The sequence below is a fragment of the Ovis aries genome, chromosome 23, assembly GCF_016772045.2.
Source record: "Ovis aries strain OAR_USU_Benz2616 breed Rambouillet chromosome 23, ARS-UI_Ramb_v3.0, whole genome shotgun sequence".
NCBI classification, from domain to species: domain Eukaryota; kingdom Metazoa; phylum Chordata; class Mammalia; order Artiodactyla; family Bovidae; genus Ovis; species Ovis aries.
Window position 1 is genome coordinate 57504378 of NC_056076.1, and position 25168 is coordinate 57529545.

Here is a 25168-nt window from a genome sequence, read left to right on the forward strand (position 1 = left end):
AAAGAGCCACGCTGTAGGTTTTCGAGGGGGTGGGCGTGTACTCAGAGCGGGCGCCGGGTCGGTTTTGTTCCCGGCAAGGTTGACGCAGGCAGTGGCGACTCGCGGCCACGCCGGGGCAGCCTCTCCCCGGCCGCGCGGCCCGGCTCCGGGGCGCCCACAAAGCCGCCAAGTTGGGCTTGCCAGGGTTTGCCAAGAATTTAAAGGTGTCCAGAAACATCCATCTTCTCCCCCCTCCAACCCCCTTTAATAATCACGGCGGGCCCAGGGTTCTTCGTAGAAAGACCTCGGGGAAGAGAAATGGGACTTTCTTGTAGAAAAAGTCTCCAGCGCCCCCAAATGCCCAGCACGCCCACTCCCGCAAAGCGGAGAGGAGGGTGGGTCTGCTCCTAGGGCCGAGCGCCCGCGCTCCTCTGAGACCCGCCCCGCGGCCGGGGGCGCCCGTGGCGAGCCGGAGGGGGGCGTGGGGGGGCGAACCCAGCCAGCCCGGCGGCCCGCCCCCCAGCCCGGCCTGTGATTGGCTTGGGGGGCGCGTGTGCCCGCCCCGGGGAGGCGGGGAGGTCCCCTCCGGGCGCCGGGGCGGGAGGGGGCGGAGGAGAGGGCGGGGAGAGCGGGGGCCGGGAGGGACCGGGCGTAGGGGCAGGCGCGCCGGCTTCTCGAGGCTGGAGAGCGGGCTGGGCGAGGGGCGGAGAGCGGCGGGCGCGCGGGAGGAGGGAAGCCCGGGGGCGCCGCGCCGCCGCCGCCGCCGCCCGCTGCACGGCGCGCTCTCGGGAGCGCACGGTCCGCAGCCTTCCGGGAGGAAGCGGCGCAGGCAGCGGCCGAGGCGCGAGCACTCGGGCCCCCTCACCTGCGGCGCCGGGCCGGCCGTCCTCGGAGGCGGCGGCGGAGGAGGGGAGACCCGGCCGCCCAGACGCGCTGCAGCCCAGCCGCCCGGGAGCGCCTCTGATCCCGCGCGGGGCGCCGGCTCCATGGCGACCGGGCTCGGGGAGCCGGTCTACGGACTTTCGGAAGAAGAGGTGAGCGGCGCTCCCTTCCCCGCGGGACTCCCCGGGGAGTTCCCTCCCGGCGGCGGCCGGCGGTGGGTACTGGGACGACCCCCTTGGATGCTCGTCCCCCCCGCCAACCCGCGCGCCTGCAGGGGCACCCCAAAGGCGGGCGCGTCCGGGGGCAGGGGTCCCGGCGGGGTGCTCACAATCTTCCGCCCGGCGTCCCCTCCCCCCGGTGCAGCGCACTGTTGGTAAATAAAGCGGTGCGAGCTGGGGTTCCCTCGGCGCTCCCCGCCTTTGGGTGCGAGGGGGGCGCGTGCGGCTCCGCGCCGCGTCTCCCGGGGCCGTGGGGCAACTTTCCGCCTCTCGTCCCTGCAGCCCTGGAGTCCATGATGGGTGTCGCGTTTGGAGAGACCCGCGCCGCGCGGGGGAGCCCGGGGCCGCGGCGGAAACCTGGATTGTGTCCCCCGCTGGAACTTTCTCATGATGGTGTCAGCAAGTGCTCTGCTGCGTGTGTGTGTGCTTGTTACGGTGGGAGCGGGTGAAACCTTATGAGCCGTGCGTGTCCGACCCTCCGTCTTGCACAGTCTGAAGCCGAGAGTGTGCATTTCGGGGTCTTTGGGGTGGGAGGGGGAGATCCCGCATGGTGGCAGGTGCTGCTGGAAACTTGGAGGACGCTTGCAGCCCTGCCATTTCCCGCCCCCCCGCCCGCCCCCCTCAACCCGAGGATCCAGCCCCTCTGGGGCGGGTGGAAGGAGGAAGCTCCATTGATCTTTTTTATTGATGAAGCCAATTAAGTAAGCCACGCCCCCGAGGCCGTCCGCTTGCCTGCAAAGGGCTTTGTTTTTTACCCTCACTCTTTCCTCGCGGGTTCCCACTCCCCCCTTTTGAGGCGATCCTGCTAACTCACTGCTCAGCCCTCTCGCGACCAGCCAGGCTCGGCCCTTATTGGTGTGTTGCGCTGCCAAAAAGAGGGGTGGGAGGCTGTCGCCGCGCGGCGTGACGGGCAGGCTGGATGGAGCAGGTAGGAGGGGTTGGCCATCTGGCCGGGTGCGCTCTCAGGTCTGGCTCCCCTTTCGAGAGGTGAATTTACAACCCATGAGGCATTACTCAGCGGGGAGGTATTTCCTATCCTGGTTGTGCATTTCATGAAAAGTTAATGCCTGGAAATTCAAGGATTTCTGGGTTTCTCTTTTTTCCTCTCCTTTCTTTTCTGAGATCCCCTCTTTCTCTGGTGATAGGGGTGGGGTTAATAGAGAGGCTCTTATCCGAGACTCGACAATGTTATGGCTTCTCTCCCGTCAGCTTTCCTATCCTGGTTGTGTGTGTGTGTACGTGTGCGCGCGCGCGCGTTCCGTGTGTAATGGAATAGGTGTCTTAGGGTGGGGAAAGTGTCGGGGGTACGTTTCAACCCCTTACTCCTTTAACGGTGCTTGGTAAAGCTCGCTGTGGTGTTGATTTTATCAAAGAGCGATCGCAAAGCAAGTATTGGCATTTCCGATCATTTTGCCATGCTGCACTTTTGTAAAATACCCCCGTTTCCGTGCAGTTAACTGAGGGGAAGGATGAAAAGTACCTTTGTTTCATTTACCCAGGGGGATCTCCTCTCCTCTGGTTTTCTCTTTGAGGAGCTTTCTCTTTCATTCTCTACTTCTCCATTTAATTAGTAGCAATAGAGGGCCGGCAGTGAGCTTTTAGAAAGGTGGAGAGATACACATTCCCAGACAAAGGGGCAGGAAGTATTGTGGGGGATAAAGACGGCTGCCTCTCATCTTAGGTCTTTTTTTTTTTTTTTTTTTTTTAATTACATGATTACTCTTAAAATCCTGGGGAAAAAAAAATGTTTTCTAAGTGAGCATTTTGGGAAATGCAACTGGGTGAGTGAATCACAGGCATGTCGGTGTGGTCTGTGCTTTGTCTGCCTTTCCAGCGAGTGTCAGAATCGACCCAGAGCACATCTTACCACTTTTGTCTAGGTGAGTTAATTCTGGTGACCTTAACTGGTGTTTAGGGTGAAAGTGAAGGACGGAATGTCAACAGAATCGAGGTGTGTGTGTATGTATGTGTATAGTCTGACTGAGTTCACTCCTTCATGTTGCTGGAGGGGGGTTTGGGGCTGTATGGGGAATAGCAGGAGGTGATGAAGACATTGTATTGATTGATTGATCGATGGCCAGGTTGCTGGTACTGTTTTGTTCTACACACACTATATTCCAAAAGACAGGTCACAGCCATTTCAGCTTCTCCTACTGGGGGTGGGGAATAAGCGCAAGGTGGTTCTGATGACTTCACGTGTGGGCCGTGTTTGCTTTTTATGGGGGTTTCACGCTGTCATGTCGGCCTTCGGAAGATCGGGGATTGCCTTCGTAGAATATTAACAAGAAATGGTTGAATTTGCACAGCTTGCTTTGTCTTCCTGAATTAGTCTGTGTTAGAAAACAAGGGGAAGATTTGAGCATCTAAGAGCCCAGTGGAACAAACGTCTTCCCAAGGCATGCATTTCAGCTCATACCGCGTGCAGTGGGTCATCATCACCCAGGAAGACACTTTGATTGCCAGGTGGAAGAGTCACCTGATAAACCTCTTAGTAAAATAGGCATTCGTCCCTAGCAAATTTCATAGACGTATGTTTGTGTGTTTATTGGAGGTTGATGAAAAGCATTATTGTGTGTTTGGCGGGCACTGAGTTGTGCCCTGTCACGGAGAGGCTTTAGCTGTAGGTACCGCTGGTGATGAAACACTGCATTAACCCAGAAAACCGCGGGATGCCAAGACAGAGGGCATTGTTCCTAGGTCTGTCCAGCTTGTCGAATGAAAGGGATTAAGTGCGGGCTTTGCTTGTGTGAGCGCATGTGCTGTTTATTTTTTGTTGTGCCTTCCTGGCCAGGGTTCCTCTGGTAAATTATGGTTCATATTCACCAGATCCAAATTAGGTCCACTGAGGTAATCAAATTTGAAATTGCTATCAGACGAAGGACTTTGGTGTCAGAGGGGTTAGCAGATTCACCAAATTTCTGACTCAGGGCCCAGAATCAGATTTGGTTTGGAGTCAGAAGAATCTGGACTAGTTTCTGCATTTGGCTTAGTTCCTTGGTGGTTTTTTGTTTTTGCTTTTTGTTTTTGTTTATTTTTTTGGCAAGCTGCAGCTCATTTTGGCACAGTCTACTTGTGAATATTGCTGTTAACCTTCTGGAATATTTTATTACAACATAAAAATGTATCCTTTATTTATGGGATTTTCTGTTGAGTGAAAGTTTGATAGCTTTTTCCTTAGGTATGGCATTAAAATTTTTTTTTGATGGTTAGAATGAGGCAGACGGCATAGAGATGAAGGCCAGCCTGACATGGGATGGTACATTGCCTTCCCTCTTTGTTTCATACAAACAAGGATAGTCTCTGTGGCACTGTGTTTTAGGCCTTTATATGCTTACTGTCTCATTTAGTCCTCATAAAAACCCAGTGAGGTATGCTGTGGTTTACAGTTGAGGAGTGGAGGCTCAGAGAGGTGAAGTGACCTGCATAACGACTCACAGTGAATAAGTTGTAGAGCCAGGATTTGAACCTAGTCTGAGTCTACGAGCCTCATTTTTAACATGCTCCCTCTCCCAAATATCTTGAAAAGTCTTCAGAGCTAAATTATTCAGGATAAAGTAAGATAGACATAAGTGTCAGGGGTTGTAAACTGATGGCTTCCAGGTCAGAACTGTCCAGGGACCCTGCTTAGTGTTGTCTGTGTCGTGTTTTAAAGCCCGGGGATTTTCATGGAAAATGGTGAAACTCTGACTTCACTGGAGCCGCAGCCTCACCTCGCAGCAGTTAGTGGATCTGAGCTGTGGCTCTTGAGATCACGGCAGCCGTGGTATAGTTGCCACGGTCTCCTCTGCTCCCTGTTGGCTTAGTCATCTTGCTCGTTTGTGTATAGTTACCCGCTTCACAACGTATAAGCTTCACCTTTGACATGGATATTGTATTTTCTTTACTTCAAGGTGCTATCAGCTTTAAGACATACCGCTATTTCATACACCACTACAAAAAGAAAATTGCTTTCAAGCTGTGATATACTGTTGATTTCATGAAGCAACATTATTTTAGAGGTGTAAAATATGAAAACAAGGGTGTTGTAGAGTTCCTGAATTACTCTAGTTGGAAGCCTGAGATAACCCTGAATCATCAATTTCAACATTCACCGCCCCTGCCCTGCCCACTCCCCCCAATCTGTGAACAATTTTATAAGTCAACTGGTAGTTAAATTTTTGCTCTTCTTTGAGAAAAGGGCTGGACTCAGAGGAAGGCTCTTAAGTGGGCATTAGCAGAGGAGAAACGGGAAGCCTGGGCCACCTGACTTAGCCAAGTGTGAGTTATTAAGAAGAACTGTTAATCGATAGAAGGTGGCCCGTGTGTGTTTTCAAGAGATTGCTAAGACTGAGCAGGCCATATTTGCAGCTGTGCAAAAATGGGCACAAGATTGCTTTCAGAAATCAGTTTGGATATACTGTCTGGATCCGAAGGAGGCTGTGAGAGGCTGGGTCCCCGGGAATGTGAGCCTTGCCCTTCATCCCAGCTCCAAGTGCCTGAGTCAGGCCTAGCCCTGCTGGTCGACGAGCTCTCTGCCCAGGACATGGGCTACCCTTTTTACACCTGTGTCCTTACCGCTGGCATTTGAGAAAGAAACCTTAAAAAAGAATGGGTTTTGTGGTGACATTTGAAAGCAATTTGAAAACATATATATAATTAAATGTAATATTAAATAAATATATATTATTTAATATAATAAATATATATATACATTTTGTTCAGTATAACGCATTGTTTTAAATTCTCTCTGTAGGAGGTTTTTCTTTGCTTCCAGGAGTCTGTAGAATTTGCAAGCAATTGACATTTTAATGTATATTCTGTTTTAGTTTTATTGAATGTTTATTATGTCATCACTGAAAAGTAGTGTCCTTAAGGAATAAATTTTTTTGGTCAAAAGCATAAAGAGAGGGGTAAATGAGAGTCCTCAGATGATTGCAATTTCTTTTCCATGCAGAATGCAAATTTAATTTTATTTTAAAATTTTACTATGTAGTTTTGGCTTTGCTACATGGCTTGCTGGATCTTAGTTCCCCCACAGTGGGTCGAACCTGTGTCCCCTGCAGTGGAAGCTTGGAATCCTAGCTTGGACCACCAGGAAATTCCCAGGATGCAACGTGGTTGAACGGGGCCTGGCATCTTTGTTTTCAGTGCAGTGAGTGCCCACATCCCCAGGAAACTTCCTTGGAAAGCTGTTTGGGGATTCTGGGAGCATCAATATGTTTGATACACCTCAAGAAAAATATGAAATATCTCAAGAACGAAATCCTTGATGTTAAGAATGGTTTTAGAACTGTATCACAGCAGTACTTTTGAGTTCCTGCTAAACTGCTTCTGCATGCCCCCCGAAGGGAAGAACGTTTTTGTTCATTGCTAATTAATAACCTTTCTTTGTTATGTAGTTATTTACTTCTCCGTAAAAACATAATACTATGTGACTTATGGAAGAAACAAATTAATTCCTTTGTGATAGATTGAGATCATATTAAATTGCTACTTTTGAGTTAAGACGTTTAAGCCACCTTTACTGTTGCTCTTAAATTTTGGGTCCTAGGCAAGTAGCAGCAATCAAGAGACCCTAAGTTGAGTTTTTAAACTTTGTGATATGCAGTAGGTCTTTGAATAAATGATTCTGTCTTACTGATTCATTTGTGATTTGGTAACAAAGCAGACTACACAGTCTTTTGACAGTCCATGTAAAAGAGGGTTAAAATAATGAATCAATTATATAGAAATGATAAGTGTTAGGGTTGTAGAATTAGTGCAGGGCATGAGAAGTGTGACAATGTTATGTTCTGTTTTTATATTGTTTCTCTTCCAGGTCACAGTATAAGCAAATATATTTCGTTTTCCAACTATAGGTGGCAATATTTGTACTGTTTCTGTTTAATGATATTACTGTTGGCTTGGGAGTTGTTTGTTGGTGGAACATAGAAATGGGAGGGTAATTTAGAGATGAGGATAAAGAACCTAGGTTTAGAAAACAGTGTTTTCCCCAAAAGATCAGTTCTTTACTAAAAACAAAGTGATATTTCTCACTGTGGGCAGTATCAGGAATCATCTGTTTTCTAGACTTTTCAAGGTTCCTCTTACCCAGAACATATTACCATTTGAGGGAAGTGCAGGTGTTTGGATTTGGGGAAAAGCCCCCACAACATACAAATGCACAGGAATGCACAGCCTCACATCCTTTCTTCTTGGGTGCATAAGGACTTCTGAATAATTCCATTTGAGTTGCACAGACCATTCCATAATGGCCCTCACTGACTTTGAGAAGGAATTGATAACCATCACGGCTCCCAAGTATTGAATTGCTGGAGATATTCTTGATTCCTGAGGCAAGAAGGAGGCTCAGGTTCTAACAGAGAGAAAAGTAGTGAGTCAGGATCTGGGACACTTATTTCATAAAAATGTAAGATATCGTTATAATCATAAAACTTTGTTCTGAACCCATGTGGCCTGAATGCTAACTTTATTTTAATAGTTTTAGGTGAGAAAAGCCATATTACATAAGCGCGTCCGGGGTAACAAACTTAAATTTGACACTTTAGTCGACTTTTTGTCCCTAATTTCAGAATCCCATATTGATTCAGAACTGGCCGAGTTTAATGGCGAGGGTATCAGATTCCCTTGCTGTCGTCAGACTCACTGCTTGGTGGCTTCTTGGCAGGCAGGCAAGCATCCAGTGAGAGGCTTCATATTCTTTTTATGCCTCCTGTTCACTAGGAAGAAAGGGCCATTCAAAGGTGACTTCTTTTAGTGTAAAATGCTGCACGTGATGTGAAGTCTGTCCTACGCAGAAGGACCTTGGCCAGGTTTGTAGGGTTGGCGGCCCCAAGAATGAAATGAACTTGCCCAGGGAACGGTCCTATTGCTGGGTAGGGTCATGGCCCATCTCCTGGGACTCCTCAGGGCTTCCCAGATACACTGTTCTTCCCTTGGAAAAGACCCTGATGCTGGGAAAGGTTGAAGGCTAAAGGAGAAGGGGGCCGCAGAGGATGAGATGCTTGGATGGCATCACCGACTCTGAGCAAACTCCAGAGGATGGTGAAGGACAGGGGAGCCTGGCATGCTGCAGGCCATGGGGTCGCAAAGAGTCGGACTTAAGTGATTAGACAACCACCACCAAAGATACCCTGACGTGAACTTCTGATCCTTGAGTTGCTTAGGTCACCTCCGTGGCCACCCCTGTCTTCCAGGGGGAGATGGTGCGTTCCGTCTTCTGTGTGACTTGATCCCTGCAGAGAGGATTTGGGAGGGATCCTGTGAAACAGCCACAAGGGCCTGCCTCTTGTGAATCTTTGTGTGTGTGTGTGTGTGTGTGTGTGTGCGCCTCTGATTCTTGGTCTTGCCTTTGTTCATCCAGTTTCCATAGTTTAATCTTACTTCCCTGTTCAGCCTCATTTGAGGCACGGCTCTTCCTGGCCTCCTCGGGTGCCGTTCTGGGTCGCGCCTTGTGTCTTTTAAAGCATCTCATGAGGCTGGACGTGCCCTTGTGGGTTGATGTGGTGATGAGGTGGCCACAGTGAGAAGATGGACAGTGTGCTCCCACCTGGCCAGAGGTCACTCGGAGTTGCCCCACTTGAACATCTGTTTTAACGATTTAAGCTTTAGAGTTAAACCGTTTTTTTGTGATCTGTGTTTCCAGTGTACATTTTGGTCAGCACATGAGATGTCATCAGTGCAGGGACTCCGGGGCAGGTGGGCTTGGGTCCCAGGTAACCTGTGAGTGGGTGAAAGTCGCTCAGTCGTATCCGACCCTTTGTGACCCCTACAGTCCATGGAATTCTCCAGGCCAGAATACTGGAGTGGGTAGCCTTTCCCTTCTCTAGGGGAGCTTCCCAACCCAGGGATGGAACCCAGATCTCCTGCATTGTGGGTGGATTCTTTACCAGCTGAGACACAAGGGAAGCGCCCCCCGACCAGGTAATGTAGCAGAAGGCAAACTGTCTACTAACTTTTCCTGTTGTTTAGCTGGAGATGTTTGCACAGAAAGTGTTAGTTTTATTTACATGTATTAAGTTTTGTTTTTTTTAGTGCTGGAAGACACTTTGGTTTTCCCAGAAAAATGAAAGCAAGCCTACACTACGTAGAGACTTCTCGTGCTTTGTAAGCACTCAGTATTAACAATTCATGAGAAAAAGTGGGTGTATGTGTATCCCGCTAAATTCAAAGCTCTGTGTACTTACGACTCTCCCAGCCACCTTCAGCTCCAGAAGAATGGGAATCTGTTAAGAATCGTATGCTTTTTCTAAGCCTCCATTTTTTTCTCTCTCAGTTCATCAGTGGTTTTATCTTCGGGTGTCATCAGAATGCCAGCTTCAACTTAGGCAGTTTGGTTTGGAAATGGGAAGGAGTATGGGTTTCTTTTTTTTTTAAGCAAAACTGAGGATCAGTTTGCTTCCTTTTATAGTTTCTTCTCATTCTTTTTGTGCTTTCTATGCTGTGTGCGATCATTGGAGGCGGCTGTGATTACAGTCAGTCAGGTGGTTTTTAAACTTTGAACTGGCTGTGTCTCCTCCTCCGCCTGTTAACTCCTGATGATAAATGAATGTGGTTCTTGGATGGAGCTGTACCCAGAGGGACCTGAACTCTGTGTGTTCTAGAGTATGTTTATGCTGATGATTAAGAAGTTGGTATGGGCTGTGCTGCCTGCCTTTGAAATAGGGGTCTTAATTGTCTGCATGTTATTAGCAAAAGAGAACATTTAAGCTGGAGTTAAAAGCTTTTCCTTCTCTGCTGGGAGAAGTGAGATGGAGAATGTTATTTATTGTGCAGCCACGAGGGTGGCAGAGGGGTGGGGGGAGAGTGAAGGGTGTTTAATAACATAGAGATGTCGGTAATATAATAAGTGGAAAAAGTAGGTTACGAAACAGTGGGTGTGCTGTCTCTTCACAACAGTAGAATCCTATTGTGGTTTAAAGTGTTTATGCTGAGGAAACATGACCAGGAACGTAACCAACCCGTGATAGTGATGGCAGTTATCTTTGGGCAGAGGGATTGCCATTCTTTTGGTTTTCTTTCTTTGCTTGCTAAATGTTTTGTGTATTTCTACTACGAACTACCCACCACCCCCCCATCCCCGCCCCTGCCCCTTTAACGTAAGAGTGAGTCTGAAAATGAGGCAGAAAGAAACCTCCCAGATGGTAGATACTTCGAGCTTTGGTCAGCTGGATAGTGTTTGATGTAGATACTTCGAGCTTTGGGCAGCTGGATAGTGTTTGATGTAGATACTTCGAGCTTTGGGCAGCTGGATAGTGTTTGCTGGGTTGGGCATGCTTTGTCAGCAGCCCCCTTTGTGCTTTGGGTCCGAGGATGTCGAGGTCATTGCGCTGCCAGTGGTGCCTTCTAGGAGCCTCCCACCGTGGGAAGTGGAGGGGAGGGGTAGAAGGTTGGTTATTTTTTCAGAAAAAGTGGATGTTACATCCGATTCTTTTTTTCACCCAGCAACTTGCAAACCAGGTGTTTCAGTTTCTCTGCTATGGACACGCACGGCTTGCACTTTCATCCTTCAGGGTCTTGTGGTTGCACAGACGTCGTCTGAATCTTTAGTAGTGTTCTAACTTTCTCCTGTGCGCACTATGAAAAGTGTGGCCTGTGATCAAACTCAAATTTGTTTCTATTTTTTCTTGGGTTTTGAGGGAGAGGTCTTGTCATTACGTAATTGCCTCATTGAGGTGTTATCTAAATTGAGCGTTTAGATATCAAAGTGATAACTACACGTAGCCATAGTCTTAGGTGAAAATAATAGAGTGGCCGGAAGCCCTTCATTGTTTTGCCTTCAAGCTGAGTAGCGTCCCTCAAGTGTCATTGCTTCCCAGGGTCTGTTTCATGGTGGTTCCTTCCTGAACGGAAGGGCAGGGTTGGCCAATGCCATGTAACAGCTAACCTGGGACGTGTCTTTATCCCCCCTCCCCATGCGGCTTTTAGTATTTCTGAAATAAGGATGCATCTTCCAGCTGGTAAGTGTATTTCACGTGGTGGTAGATCCTTCACTCGCTTATCTCCCCCGCATCCCTCATCCCCCCAAAGTTGAAGTTGGCCAACGTCAACCTTGTGTGTTATGGTAGACTCTTGGTGGTTGTCACAGCAACTGCAGCCTTAATCTCTCTTGTTCAGTTATGATGTGTCTGTTAAGAAGCTCCCACCTGGACCGTAGGACACGTGCCTGCTCAGTGACCTCATCGGGGAATCGAGTCCGTTTTTCACAACTCTGCTGTCTACAGCCTGGCCCGGTTCAGAGCCTTTGTTGGTCTGAGTTTGGCTGCCAGTGGCAGTTAGAGCTTTGTTCTCCTTTTCTACTTGCAGAGGGAAGATAATCACCTCCTGTGGCTTTCTGCTTAAGATTAAGAAAATCTCGTTCCCATAATCAGCCAGGAAATCTCCCGTTGTGTCTCCCTGGCCCACAGAAGCTGAGATCTGCGCATCCCTCAGCCAGCCAGTGGGAAGGCGGGGGTGGGGTTACCTTTATTGCCTTACTGGTCCCGCCCTTGAGCTGGGTGAGCCCCGTGGTGGCCCCACAGTGCACCTGTTGGGTAATTCATCCACCTTCAGAAATGTCCATGGCCTCATGGAATCGCACACTCCCTTTCCCCAGAGAGGCGGCCCAAGTATTTGTTTAAGTGTGGCAGAGATCTCTGGGTGACACCCTGCCACTTCTCCACCTGAAAGGTTGTTTTTTTTTTTTAATGTCTAGTGACTCTGACGTAGTTGGTCACTAGATCCGTCCAGCCTCTGGCAGCGAATAAGGAACAAGATGTTACAATAAACCTCCCATTTGGAGAGGGAGCAGATAAGGAATCTCAGGGTATGGCTGCTGGTGGAACAGGAGTAGCCAGGAGCTCTCACTGCTCAGCCGGTCCGGGCGCTTCCGGCTCTGCTGTTGTGTGTCCACTGTGAGGGTCTGCTTTGATCCCTGTCTCCTGCAGCTGCACCTAGATGGATGGGAGCCAGCAGAGCCCCCTCCTCGGGGGCCCTGCTTGGGTGAGAGCTTGTGACTTCAGGGTGGTATGTCTGGGGGTTCAATAGCTGAAGGCTGGTATCAGTTGAGTGGAATACTTGGCAGTATTGAATCATGAAAACTTAGATTCCAGGTTTTTTTTTTTTTTTTTTGCTTCCGGTCAATTCCATGGGCTGGTAAATGACAGCCAGTGATCTTATCCAGATGAACTCTCTGCTTTGGGAATTTCTGTGTCTTAGTGACAGGTCTCTATGCCCTGCGCATCCCATCGCTTCTGCCTTGAGGTGATTTGAAAAATAGTCTCGAATGAAGAGGCACCAAGTTTGGGTAACAGAAAGCAGGGCACTTAAACTCATTCTGCTCAGCAGAACCTTCTCTGGACTGGGATCGTGGGACTCACAGGACCCTCTACCTGCCCCGGCCCTCTTTGGACATTCCAATTTTGTTTATAGTGTAGTTTGTATCACAGAATCTTTGATAGTTGGGGACGCTTGATTACAAGCAACAGAGACCCACTCTGATGGATTTGAGCAGAACAGGATTTACTGAAGGCATTTTGCATAGCCCAGAAGTACCTGTCAAGCTGGAGAGTGAGGCCTGGCCGGTGGTCAAGGATGAAGAGAAGCTGGACACGCAGGATCGCAGCCAGTGAGCCTGCAGGGAGCATCCGACGGGGCCCCAGGGACCGTGGACACTGTATGCCGCCTCCCACACTGTCCCCGCCCCCTTGGCTGCCATGTGGCGGGGTGCCTCTTGTTGTAACTGCCTCAGCCCTCCTGTTCCCTACTTGTGGTGGGCGTCAACTCAGCCACTCTCAGGCTCAGTGATCCCGTAGGAGGAGTCCTAAGACCTGGAAACGGGTCCACTCACAGTTAGAGCTGGTTACAGCAAAAGGGTAGCAGAGCGAAATCACTAAAGAAATAAAGGTGCCTGGAGTGACATCGGAGATCAGCGGGGAGCTTCCGAGAGGCCTCCTCCAGGGGCGTCAGGCAGGGCGTGCTCCATTCCTCTGACCACTGCTGGGACCACGTGGAGGAGATACTGTCTCCCAGGGCAGAGACCCAGTGCCCAAGCTTTGTGTTGGGAATGGATTGTGTCAGTGCCGCCTGCCTACCACATACTAAAATTCTAGCTCCCAGGAGGAGGGCAGGTGTTGGCACAGACAGTCTGGGCACCCTTCACCACTGGGGGCACATTTGTGTTAGTGGATGGAGCTGTGTGCATTCAAGTTCCCAGAAGCCAGCCCAGAGCCAGTCCTGCAGGCACACTTGGGAAGGACAGAAGCCTCAGGCCCGCTCCACTGCCTCTTTTCTGCCCACTCTGCTTGTGTCTCTGGTGGGAAAAGTCCAGCAGGAACCTCTAACTGAGCTCACCGCCTCACTGCTGGGAGGGTCTGTTTCCCCCTCTTCGACTTTTGGTTTCTGTCTTGGGGGATGGCCCAAGCTGGCCCCGGAACTCGGGCTGTGGGAATCCCCAAACACAGGAAGTGGTTTCTGATGCTGGGAAGTGCGGTGTTCCTCCTCCCAGAGTCAGAGCCTCGGTGGGGAGTGAGGTTGAGTGGCGTGAGCGTCTGCCATGTGGCCGTGAGGGAGAAGCTCTGATGCGTTTTTGCAAATTTCACATCCTTGAGGGGGGCAGAGTGCCCCCCCCCCCGCCCTGTGTCCTGGAGGGGGTCCATGCTGTCCAAGAACCCACAGTACGACGAGTTCAGCGGAGACCTGAGTGAGGGGTTGATGGCTACTCGAGGTTTTGGGACAGAATATTCCAGACTACGGGGGACAGGGTGGGTGGATAGCAGACACAGAGGCTTGAGGAGCAGAGAGAGAAGCAGGGTGCCTGGGGCGTGTGGGGCAGGGGTGTGGACAGAGGCCACAGGAGCTGATTTGGGGGGCTGGGTTTTTCTCAGAGTTGCGGAGCCATTGGAGGGTTTTAAGCAGAGCAGTAGCAGGATCTAATTTGTGAAGCGCCTCTAGGGAGAAAGGATTGTTGTGGGAAGGACATGAAAGAAAGCAGGGAGACCAGTCCGGAATCTCCAGTACTGGTTGGTTGGTCGGGAGGTGATGGTTGGCTGAGGTGTGAGGAAGGGCATGGTGCCATGTGGTGAGGTGGATGGGTCTGGTCTGTATTTTGGAGGAAGTGCCTGGGTCTTGATAGACGTATATGGAGTTACCACCCAGGGTTTTGGTGTGAGCAGTTAGGTGGGCTCAATACACCAGTTTCTTACCTAATAGTAAGGGGAAAAGGGGAGATCCAAAGGTGTGTTTTGATTATGTTAAGAGTAACATACCTGCTTGGGCTTCCCTGGTGACTCAGTGGCAAAGAATCTGCCTGGCAGCGTAGGAGAAGCAGGAGGCAAGAGCTCGATCGCTGGGTCAGGAAGATCCCCTGGAGAAAGAAAATGGAAACCTACTCCAGTATTCTTGCTTGGGAAACCCCAAGCTAGAGGAACCTGGGGTGCTGCAGTCCATGGGGTTGCAAAGAGTCAGACATGACTGAGCATGCACGCACTCTAAGGGGGTAAGACCAGAATGGACTCAGTACGCGCACACTAAGGGGATAAGACCAGAATGGACTCAGTACACCAGCAATATCTTCCTGCCCGGAGAAGGCCAAATCATCGTGTGCCTGGTGATGCGAACAGAAGTTTCTGTCTGCAGTTGAAAAGGTGTTGGAGACATGAGTTTAGACATCAAATACGATGTAGCAGGGCTGCGTGGAACCAGCTTGGTGGCAAGGAGCATCATTGGATGTAGACCTAGTTTTACATTTGTATAAATGAAATATCAACCGAAGAATCTGAGTTAGCAAAGAAAGGGGCTTTGAGAATGTTTTACCTTTTGAACTGAACATCAAGTGTGAGAAGTACTGTTCTGATGAGTTCACAGTTCACGTTTTCAGATTCTCAGACCTTATTTCTCCACTCAAAGCCCTTGTATAGTCTTAGATTTTGTATATTGTTCTTTCATAACAAGCACTTGTCTTGTTAGAATGAGGCTGGTCTTAGGACACAAAAAGATTAATAATTGCAGGAAGGGGCAGGAGTGACCGGTAATGGACGATTTGATGAATGGGATGAGGTGGGTTGGTAAGTCCCAACATTGGTAATATCCTGTTGCTCCAGGGAGGAGGGACTTCCCAGGTTCCGAATCTTTTTTTTTGGTTCGTTTTTTTTAATAATTAAAAAAAAAATTGAAGTATAGGAAGTTCCCTGGCGGTCCAGTGGTCAGGATTTCACACTCTCACAGCTGAATGCCTGGGTTTACTCACTGGTCGGGGAACTAAGATCGTATATGCCTCGAGTCTTGTGGTGCAGCCAAAAAAAAAAAAATAAAATAAAAATTGAAGTATAGTTAATTTACAGTATTGTTAGTTTCAAGTGTACATCAAAGGTGATTTAGTTGTACATGTATATATGTGTATATATATTCTTTCTGATTTTTTCAATTATAGTTTATTATAAGATAATGAGTATAGTTCCTTATGCTATACAGTAGGTCCTTGTTTATTTTATATCTAGTAATGTGTATATATTAATCCCAAACTCCTACTTTATCCCAGTTTCCCAGTCTTGTGGTACTTTTAATACCTGGGTAACAAGGACATTGTGCTGCTTTGCCAGGTGACCTTAATTCTGCAAAGTGACGGTTTCAAGCAGATATTCTGGTCTGGGCAATGGCAGTTTCAAGGATTCCTTTGGCCTTTAAGAAATCTGTGGAAAATAAAAACCAGTGTAAAATGATCCAAAGTGCCCTTCTTCTTTGGAATGTCTTCGTATTTTGAGGGGGCTTGGAGAAGCAGGAGGTCTTTTCAGTTGGAATTGTAGGGAAGGAGGACAGTTAAGAAAATCTGAAGTAATGGCCTAGACTAGGAGAAGGGAGGGGAGGTCTGTGTGGCATGGACAAGTAAGGGCTTTGTTTTTTGGACTGGCTGATCTGCTGAGATTGTCCAGTCTGGGATTCTGGCTTGCGTGGAGCGGACACGCGTGAGACCTGATGCTGTGCTGGGGACTGAGGTGGTCAGTGACACACAGCCCCTGCTCCGAGGGAGGGTCTGATCTACGTGAGACAGGAACGTGGACAGCAGCCACTTGTGGTCAGTGCGGTAGTAGCGATAACTGTATAGGAGGGCAGCTGAGTCTGGGCCGTGAAGGCGGGTGGGAAAACTGGTGTAGGCTTCGAACAGTGACGTCTGAGCTGAGTTTTGGATTAAAATAAGCCAGTAGTTAAAAGTTGGGAACTTTTCCTCTGCTAGGTGCTGATGCGTATATCTGACAAAAACTAACTTGCAAAATCTTCACAACAGCCCTTGAAGGTGGGTATTTTGTAAATTCTTCTTTTTTTTAAATATTTACTTATTTATTTGGCCATGCAGGCTCTTAGTTGTGGCATGTGGGATCTAGTTCCCTGACCAGGGTTTGAACTTGGGCCCCCTGCATTGAAAGTGCAGAATCCTAGCCACTGGACCACCAGGGAAGTCCTGGAGGTGGGTACTTTATCACCATCTCACAGGTGGGCAAACTGAGGCACAAAGAGATTAGCTAACTTGCTCGAGGGTCACAGAGCTAGGAAGCGGCAGAGCCAGGACTGGAACCGAGGCAGTCGGGCTCCAGAGCCTGTGGGTGGGACCAGCACTCGGTGGTGTCTCAGGGCAGGTCTCCAGGGAGTGGAGAGGGGGCACCCGTGAGGCCCGAGTGGCCAGAGTCACAGGAGGAGGTGGTTATCTGGGAACAGCCTCGTGGACCTTGTCAGGGAACCGGGGCTTTATCCTCTGGGGCACGGTGAGAGCTCGTTAGAGCTGTGCTTTCTTCACGTTCACCTCGCAGCCGGCAGAGAATGGACGAGGAGGTGGACCGCGGTGGGCGGTCCCATAGCTACCTGGGCAGAGCTGGTGGCCGTGGCCCTGGGACTGACCGCATGGGGGTGCAGGAGGCAGAGAGTAAAAGCCAGAGGCACGTGGAAGGCAGAAGGCGTTGTGTGTGACTACTGACCGATTAGACTAGAAAAAGGGAAAATTCTAGAATAACCATCACCCCCCTCCCCCCAGGTTTGTTTCAGGTGACTACTGGATGGGAGGGAGAAACCCTTTCTTAAATTATTTACTAAGTACCAGGTACAGTGGTTTTAAACTGGGTGGTAAGCCCCCCTGACCCCCCAGAACCTTTGGCAGTACCTGGAAAGGCTTTTGGTGGTTAAAACTTGGGAGATGCTCCTGGCATCCATGGGTAAGGCCAGGGATGATGCTAAGCATCCTACAAAGCACAGGAAGGCCCCCACAATAAAAACTTAGCAGGCCCCAAACACCAGTAGTGCCAGGTTGCAGAAACCCTGCTCTAGTGTGGACCAGTTTTACACGATTATCTAATATCATCCATCCACCAAACACGTGGGGTTCTTAAATACTCTTTTTCATGTTTTTCAGATGAGAAACGCAAAGCTTAGCAAGCATGGGTGGCTTGACCAAAGTCCCAGGGCCTAGTGAGGGCCAGAGTCGGAATTTGAACCTGGGTCTTCGGCGTCCCAGATGGAGATGTGCCCTTTTCAGTTCGCCTGCGGTTTTGTTCCTCACAAGGCTGTAGAGGATGAGGCATGTTGAGTTGTGGGGCTCTGTGTCTCTGTCATGCTGGCTCCAGACTGGAGCAGGCAGGAAGGAAGGTGGTTATTTATACTCAGCTCTGCACAGGATCGAATTTCCCAGTCCCGAAGGTCTAGCGGGGAGTTCACAGGAGTTACTGTCTGGATGTCGGCTTTTCTCCTGCAGATATGCACATGCACCATCTTTGCCTGTTAAAAATACTGTTGTTAAATTCAGGTAAAATGGGAAAATGATAACTTCCCATTTAGTTATAAATTCCTGTTTCTTCCCTGTGCATATTAACTATTGCAGCTTCTCAGTGATTCAATTATGGAGTATCCCTTGGAGGAGGGGTTGGGAGGGTCATTCATAACCACTCTGGGTTTAGAGGTAGCAGAACTATTAAAAATACCTTGATTTGCTAGAGGTAAAAAGGCCTTCTGAGAATCAGTCAGTTTTAGTGTGGTCTGAATTGACTAGAGGGCTTTCTGTAGAGAGTGTGGCATTTCGATATCTGTCTGCTTTTTAATGGTGGCTCTTTGGTTTCCCGGCAGCCTTCCTTGGTGGCCTGGGATGATAGAGCCCCAGGGACAGAGTTTTTGCAGTCAAACTGTCTAACGCCAGGTCACTGGGCTTTTCAAGGTTGTGCATTTTGAGGTCTTTGGGTGGTGAGCTGAATGAGGCTGCCCTGCTGAGCCCGAGATAGGTGTGTGTGGGCCTGATTTCTCCATGTGGACCCCAATCCTGTTAATATTTGTGTCCGGCCTCATAGCACCCCAGTGCCTGAGCTGCTGGGCCCATCCAGTGAGTGTGCAGTTTCTGTCCTGTATCCCTCGGATCTGTTGTCCTGAAAGATGCTGGGGCTCCCGCATCCGGGCAGTGCTTCTTTGGGCGATACCTGTTGGCTGCACCTTCCACTCTGACGCCAGTGCTGCTGGAAAGTAACCGCTTAGGAGTTCGGTGAGCCAACAGCAGGATCTTTAGCTCTCTGTTAGAAGAGTTCAAGTATACATAGAAAATCAGAAAAAAAAAAAAAAGGGGAGAAAAGGAGGACCTCAAACTTTACAGTGCGCTGGTTGCTGGCCGGGATTTTACTGCATACGACACTGAGCTTGAGTGTGGTGTTTCCTTTTCAGATTCCTTGTGTAGACTCATTCCTATAACACAGAAGAAGTCACAGGACATTTTGACAGAGAAATGGCAGGGGTAATCAATAAAAAGAGCACTTCTAAATTGAGCTCAGTATTGAAGAATAATGACAAAAATATCATGATATGTTCACTAATTCAGTGCAGTTCAGTTGCTCAGTAGTGTCTGACTCTTGGAGACCCCGTGGACTGCAGCACGCCAGGTTTCCCTGTCCATCACCAACTCCCAGAGCTTACTCAAACCCATGTCCATCGAGTTGGTGATGCCATCCAACCATCTCATCCTCTGTCATCCCCTTCTCTTCCCATCTTCAATCTTTTCCAGCATCAGAGTCTTTTCCAAGGAGTTAGTTCTTCGCATCAGGTGGCCAAAGTATTGGAATTTCAGCTTTAGCATCAGCCTTTCCAGTGAATATTCAGGACTGATTTCCTTTAGGATGGATTGGTTGGATCTCCTTGCAATCCAAGGGACTCTCAGGAGTCTTCTCCAACACCACAGTTCAAAAGCATCAATTCTTCAGCACTCAGCTTTCTTTATTGTCCAACTCTCACATCCATACATGACCACTGGAAAAACCATCCATAGCTTTGACTAGACGGACCTTTGTTGGTAAAGTAATGTCTCTGCTTTTTATATGCTGTCTAGGTGGTTCATAGCTTTTCTTCCAAGGAGCAAGTGTCTTTTAATTTCAGGGCTGCAGGCACCATCCGCAGTGAGTTTGGAGCCCCCCCCCCCCCCCCCCCAAAGTAAAAGTCTCTCACTGTTTCCATTGTTTCCCCATCTATTTGCCATGAAGTGATGGGACTGGATGCTATGATCTTAGTTTTTTGAATGTTGAGTTTTAAGCCAGCTTTTTCACTCTCCTCTTTCACTTATATTTCACTATATTAATGTTACTGTTACTCATTGCTTACCTGATTTGGCTTAGGTTTTTTTTTTTTTTTCCTGTTTCAAAACTTCCTGATGAGGAATACCTTATTCTAATATTGCTTGCCTTAGGCAGGACAGTTAATCATGGGTTTCCTTCTCAGCAGTGGGAAGACAGCAGGCAAAAATTATATAGTGTTTTTTTTTTTTTTAAGGCCTGAATAAAGTACACCCTCCTGAGAGAGAACATCAGTAAGGATTTCATGGGTTGACTTAAATTATTTTTATTATAATATTTCTTAAAATATATCCAAACATTAAAGGAGGAATGAACATGTTTATAGTGCATAAATCACCGTAACTATCACGGTAACCAACACACAGTTTCATTACAGATCCGATTCCCGACCTAATTCAATTGAGATTTTTGTTCAGTCACTAAGTCATGTCTGACTTTTTGCAACCCCATGGACTGCAGCATTCGAGGCTCCCCTGTCCTTCACTATCTTCTGGGGTTTGCTCAAATTCATGTCCATTGAGTTGGAGATGCTGTCCAACCATTACATCCTCTGCTGCCCGCTTCTCCTTTTGCCTTCAGTCTTTCCCACCATCAGGGTCTTTTCCAATGAGTTGGTTCTTTGCATCAGGTGGCCAAAGTATTGGAGCTTCAGCATCCATCCTTCCAATGAGTATTCAGGGTTGATTTCCTTCAGAATGGACTGGTTTGCTCTCCTTGCGGTCCAAGGGACTCTCAGGAGTCTTCAAATTAACTTCCTGATTTAAAATATTTTTGGCCACGCCGCATGGCATATGGGATCTTCAGGTCCTCGACCAGGGATGGAAGCCATGCCCCCGCCAGTGGGCAGACAGAGTGGTAGCCACCGGGCTGCCAGGGATGTCCCAACTGCATGGTTTTCAAGGTGGCAGGTGGTGCTGACTTGCTAAGGCCACAGCGCCGTCTGTGGACGTCCTGGCTGCTGGACAGGCTTCTCCTCCCGACCTACCATGTGCCAGGTGTTGGTTGCTCCCTCTGCTTTCCTTTGTTCCCATTGTTCAGGCTTTTCTTGTACCACGTGCTCTTAGTGCGTAGAGACACCAGTGACCTGAAGTCTTGTTAGCTGGAGACATAGAGGCATTACTGACGCCCTCTTGATTGTGAAGACAAGACTGGCTTTAGCCCCAGAAATCGTGGTGAGCCCTCCATTACTTAATGTGGCTGTGTTGATGGTCTCGAATGTATTTGTATTAAAACATTAAGATCGTCATGGCCTGAGGCTTCCTGGACCAGAAGTGGTCCTCACTCTTCACCCTGCAGGGATGGTTACTGTGGTGGGTGGTGGCGCCTCTTTGGACAGCCAGCGTATTTTGTCCATCAGCTCTGCCATCAGACACTGTGACTCTTCAGAATACAGATGGTTCACTCCTGGCCCAGTGACCACCCGCGCTGAGAACGTCGACTGTCCATCGCGTCCGGGGCCACGGTTGCCATTTGCTCTTGTAGCCATCTTGCCTTTAGCTTCATACTGAGCATTTTCCTGCTTAAAGAACACAAGTCAGTCAGGCTCTAATCTTTCCATTCCTCAGCAACCCTCTTTCCATTGCCACCATCAGACGACCTTGCTGATTTTCCAAGCAATAAATGCTTTTGTTGTCTTGTTTTCAGGGTGAACAAAACTTTTTTTTTTGTTTTTTGGCTTTCGAGTCCCTGACAAGGAAGGCAGCACCGGGGTGCTCTGCTCAGTGTCGAGTGGGTGCTCAGCGAAACACTGGTGGTTGTACTTCTCTAAAGTTGTACTAATACTTTAGGATTCTTGCCTTTAAAAAGATGCCTTTCTCCCTTTGGTTATCTTAGCCAGGGATGACAGTAAAACAAGGAGCAACTTATTTGAACAACACTGGACATTGGCTGTCCAAATGAGCATTGCATTTCGAGGTGGTTTCTTGGGAGGCCTTGCCTCTACTCTTCATGAGGTAACCACGGATCAGTGAGATCCTTGCTGATCCTCTGAGTTGTTGTTCAGTCACTCAGTCATGTCCGATTCTTTGTGACCCTGTGGACTGCAGAACACCAGGCTTCGCTGTCCTTCACCATCTCCCAGAGTTTGCTCAGAGTTGGCGATGCCATCCAACCATCTTCTCCTCTGTCATCCCTTTCTCCTCCTGCCTTCAATCTTTCCCAGCATCAGGGTCTTTTCTAATGAGTTGGCTCTTTGCATCAGGTGGCCAAAGTATTGGAGCTTCAGCATCAGTCCTTCCAATGAATATTGAGGGTTGGTTTCCTTTAGGATGCACTGGTTGGACCTCCTTGCAGTCCAGGGGACTCTCAGGAGTCTTCTCCAGCACCACAGTTTGAAAGCACCAGTTCTTTGGCTCTCAGCCTTCTTTATAGTCCGACTCTCTCATCGATACATGACTACTGGAAAACCATAGCTTTGACTGTATGGACCTTTGTTGGCAAAGTAATTTCTCTGCTTTTTCATACGCTATCTAGGTTGGTCACAATCCTTACTCTGTCAAAACTGCCTTCTCAGCCAGGTTACCAGCCATCTCAGCCTCCTTACGTTATAATAGCACCTTATTTAAATGGTCTTAACTGGGTTGAAGACTCATCTTCGTCAGGATGGCTGACTCTGAAGCTGTTTCTAGAAGTTAAGTTTATCCCCCGGGGAAGACACGCTTGCCAACCACTCAGGGTGTCGGGTATAATGGGACGTGTGGGCCTCAGTGGCACTCCTCCTGTAGAGAACGTGGGACTCCAGGTGTGGACTGATGACCGACTGTTGAATAGTGCTGTGGGCCCCACGGCGGCTGTGCCGGCACACCACACTTCTCAGTGTTACAGCCGAAGAGCTGGCCACGTCCTTTCCCTGGTGGCTCAGACAGTAGAGAGGGTCCTCAGTGCGTGAGACCTGGGTTCAGTCCCTGGAAAGTGGCAACTCCAGTGTCCTTGCCTGGAAAAGCCCATGGATGGAGGAGCCTAGCAGGCTACAGTGCACAGGGTTGCACAGAGTCAGGCACGACTGAGCGGCTTCACTTGCATTTATTATTTATGCCTGTAGAATAAGAATCAGGAGAGGAGCTTGGTAAATCTTGCTCTCCGTTAAGAGAAGTGAAAGAGCAGAAATTCCTGGTCGGTTTTTATGCAGTAGAAATACATATACATGTTCTTAATGTTTTTCCCCTCATAGTCGCTTCGGTTGCTTGTCCCTTTTCCTGTTGCATCTGACATTTCTTGAAGCCTTTTGGGAATCCTTTTTCGGAGCCTCCATTTTCATAGAAGTTAGGAGGTTCTGGGTTTTACTTCTGACGGTGATTGCTAGATGCTAGGAAATCAGTGGCTCAAAGAGCGTTTTCTCCCCAAATGCTGCAGATTGTTTGGGGGCTGTGTTTATTTTAGGGGGGCGGTTTGTGAACTTAGATCCCCTTTTACACACCCACACCCTTGAAAGTACAGGGTATAAGTCAGAGCCTGTCATCTTTAAATGCTTTTCTAATATGCTCTGAAAGTGAATGTTCACGTCTAAGTGCGTCTTGGTTTCTGCCAAGAATGAACAAGTGTAGAGCCAGTGAGGAGTTGGCAGAACACAGCGCGGCTCCACGGAGGCCGACTGACGGCGGCTGCTGCTGCTGGATTGCGGTTCCGATCGAGCAGCGTGGAGGCCTCGTCCAAAGCAAGGCTGGGAAGAAGCCCACATTTACATATCATACTTGCAAGTGTTGGGACCAATTTTGGGGAGGCATATATGTATGAAATACCGTGCTGATCTCAGGCTTTGAAGAGTGACAGTAAGGGGAAATGGGGAAGTATGTGTGTGTACATATGTCTGTATAAAGATAATTGCTTCCAAAGAAGGGTTTTATTTTTGTTGTTGGCCATGTTTTGTATGGGATCTTAGTTCCGCAGCCAGGGATCAAACCTGAGGACCCTGCAGTGGAAGTGTGGAGTCTTAACCTCTGGACCTCCGCGGAAGTCCCCAGTCTTAATACCACGGCTTAGCCCTGTGATCGCCTATGTGCTGTTTGCATTTGAGGAGTTATCACAGGATGGTCTGACATGCTGTAGTTAAAGCAGTGACGTGGGGTGGGGTGGGGTGGGGTGAACCACTGCGGGGGTACACCTGGCTTACCTGGCACACCTGACTGGGGGAACCTGAAGGTACACCTGGATTCCTTGTCACACCTGTGGTTCTCATGGACTAGGGTCTTTTAGCTAAGAAAGCAAACTCTAGGCGAGGAAGTGAACTGAGGAGCTCTGCGGGAACTGAGCAAGGCTTCCAGGGCTTCCGAGACTGCCCGCATGTGTCGTGCTTTCTCACGTATCATTAGTGTCCCAGCAGAGCTGTTTGAGCAGTGGAAGCTAGAGAGGAGATGTCCTGCAGCGTCTGGCAGATGGGAGGCGAGGCGAGGCGAGGCGAGGCGACTTGGGAAGCTGGCACTTCTCAGCCTGCCTGGAATGCGAGCATCCCGGATGGCAGCTGGTGGAGGCAGCAGGGGATGCAGGTGGACTGTGTGAGGGTCGGGAGCTGAGCCCAGGGGTGGGATTTCCTGGAGGCAAAAATGGGGCTACACCGTTTGGCAGCAGGGCTGCAGAATTTTTAAACACAAAGGACAGAAGCATCTCACTGTTCTCAATCCCAATTTGTTTCTCGTCTCAGCGGAGAGGAAAATGTCCTAACTCACTCAGTCATGTCCGACTCTTTGAGACCCAATGGACTGTAGCCCGCCAGGCTCCTCTGTCCATGGGATTCTCCAGGCGAGAATACTCAAGTGGGTTGCCATTTCCTCCTCCAGGGGATCTTCCCCAGCCAGGGATCGAACCCACAGGTCTCCTGCATTGACTGGTGGGTTCCTTACCGCTGGTGCCACCTGGTAAGAGGAGAAATGGTTACTTGCAAAGTGAGGGAGCTCGGTGAGGCAAGAGTGAATATGATCCTCGGGCCATTCAGACCCACGTGAGCAGATTCTCTAAATGTTCTTGGGTTGGGTGTTACCTCTTGCCTCAAACTTGCTCTGCAGAAGACTGATAGACCTACCAAGGGAAGATGTCAACATTCTCCACCTACTGTTTCTCTTCTCTTTTCCCATTACTCATGCAACAAAGGGAGGAGCTTGAGGGACGTCCCTGCGGTGTGTGGCCGTGGCCCAGGCTCGGCGCTCGAGTGATGTGGCTGCACGCTGACAGTGGGGACGGGATGGGGCCGCGGCAGCTCTGGCTCCTTCAGTTTTCCTTTGGAAAAGGATGCATTCCCCTGGCTTCTTGTTTCATGCTCCTCTCTAGCGTGGCTTCTTAGAAAAGATGACTGTCTCTTTATGCCCTTCCTCAGCAAGTATTAGCAGTGGAGGAAGCACTCTTGTGAAAGCCTTTATTTCCACAGCTTTTCAAGTAGCTGAGTACCAGCGATGTTAAGGTTGAAAATGAGGCCATCTCACCGGGAACCAACTTTCAGATGTTGGAGTCAATATAGATTTTTAATAACGTGGGAGACTTATTACTAAAAGTACTCCATATTTGAATCATTCCTCTCTCTTGTTAGCTCAGTTTTAGGAAGCAGTCCTAGGGATTCCC

At 49.0% G+C, this 25168-nt stretch overlaps 1 protein-coding gene and 1 non-coding gene across 5 annotated transcripts in view; one reads left to right on the forward strand and one right to left on the reverse strand.

Annotated features, from left to right (window-relative positions):
- Window positions 1–655: 655 nt before the first annotated feature.
- NEDD4L (NEDD4 like E3 ubiquitin protein ligase) overlaps window positions 656–25168 on the forward strand; it is a 370632-nt gene continuing 346119 nt past the window's right edge. For 3 of the 4 annotated variants that reach the window (XM_027960942.2, XM_027960943.2, XM_027960945.2), the window contains exon 1: window positions 656–1013. In XM_027960942.2, the coding sequence (XP_027816743.1) occupies window positions 966–1013 (48 nt within the window). In that variant the 5' untranslated portion in view covers window positions 656–965. Of the gene's footprint in view, window positions 1014–1361; window positions 1497–25168 lie in introns of all 4 variants that reach the window. The other variant, XM_042239245.1, reaches the window with a different exon arrangement.
- Window positions 16415–16487, reverse strand: TRNAE-UUC (transfer RNA glutamic acid (anticodon UUC)). The gene has a single exon. It is a non-coding gene; the product is annotated as a tRNA-Glu (tRNA).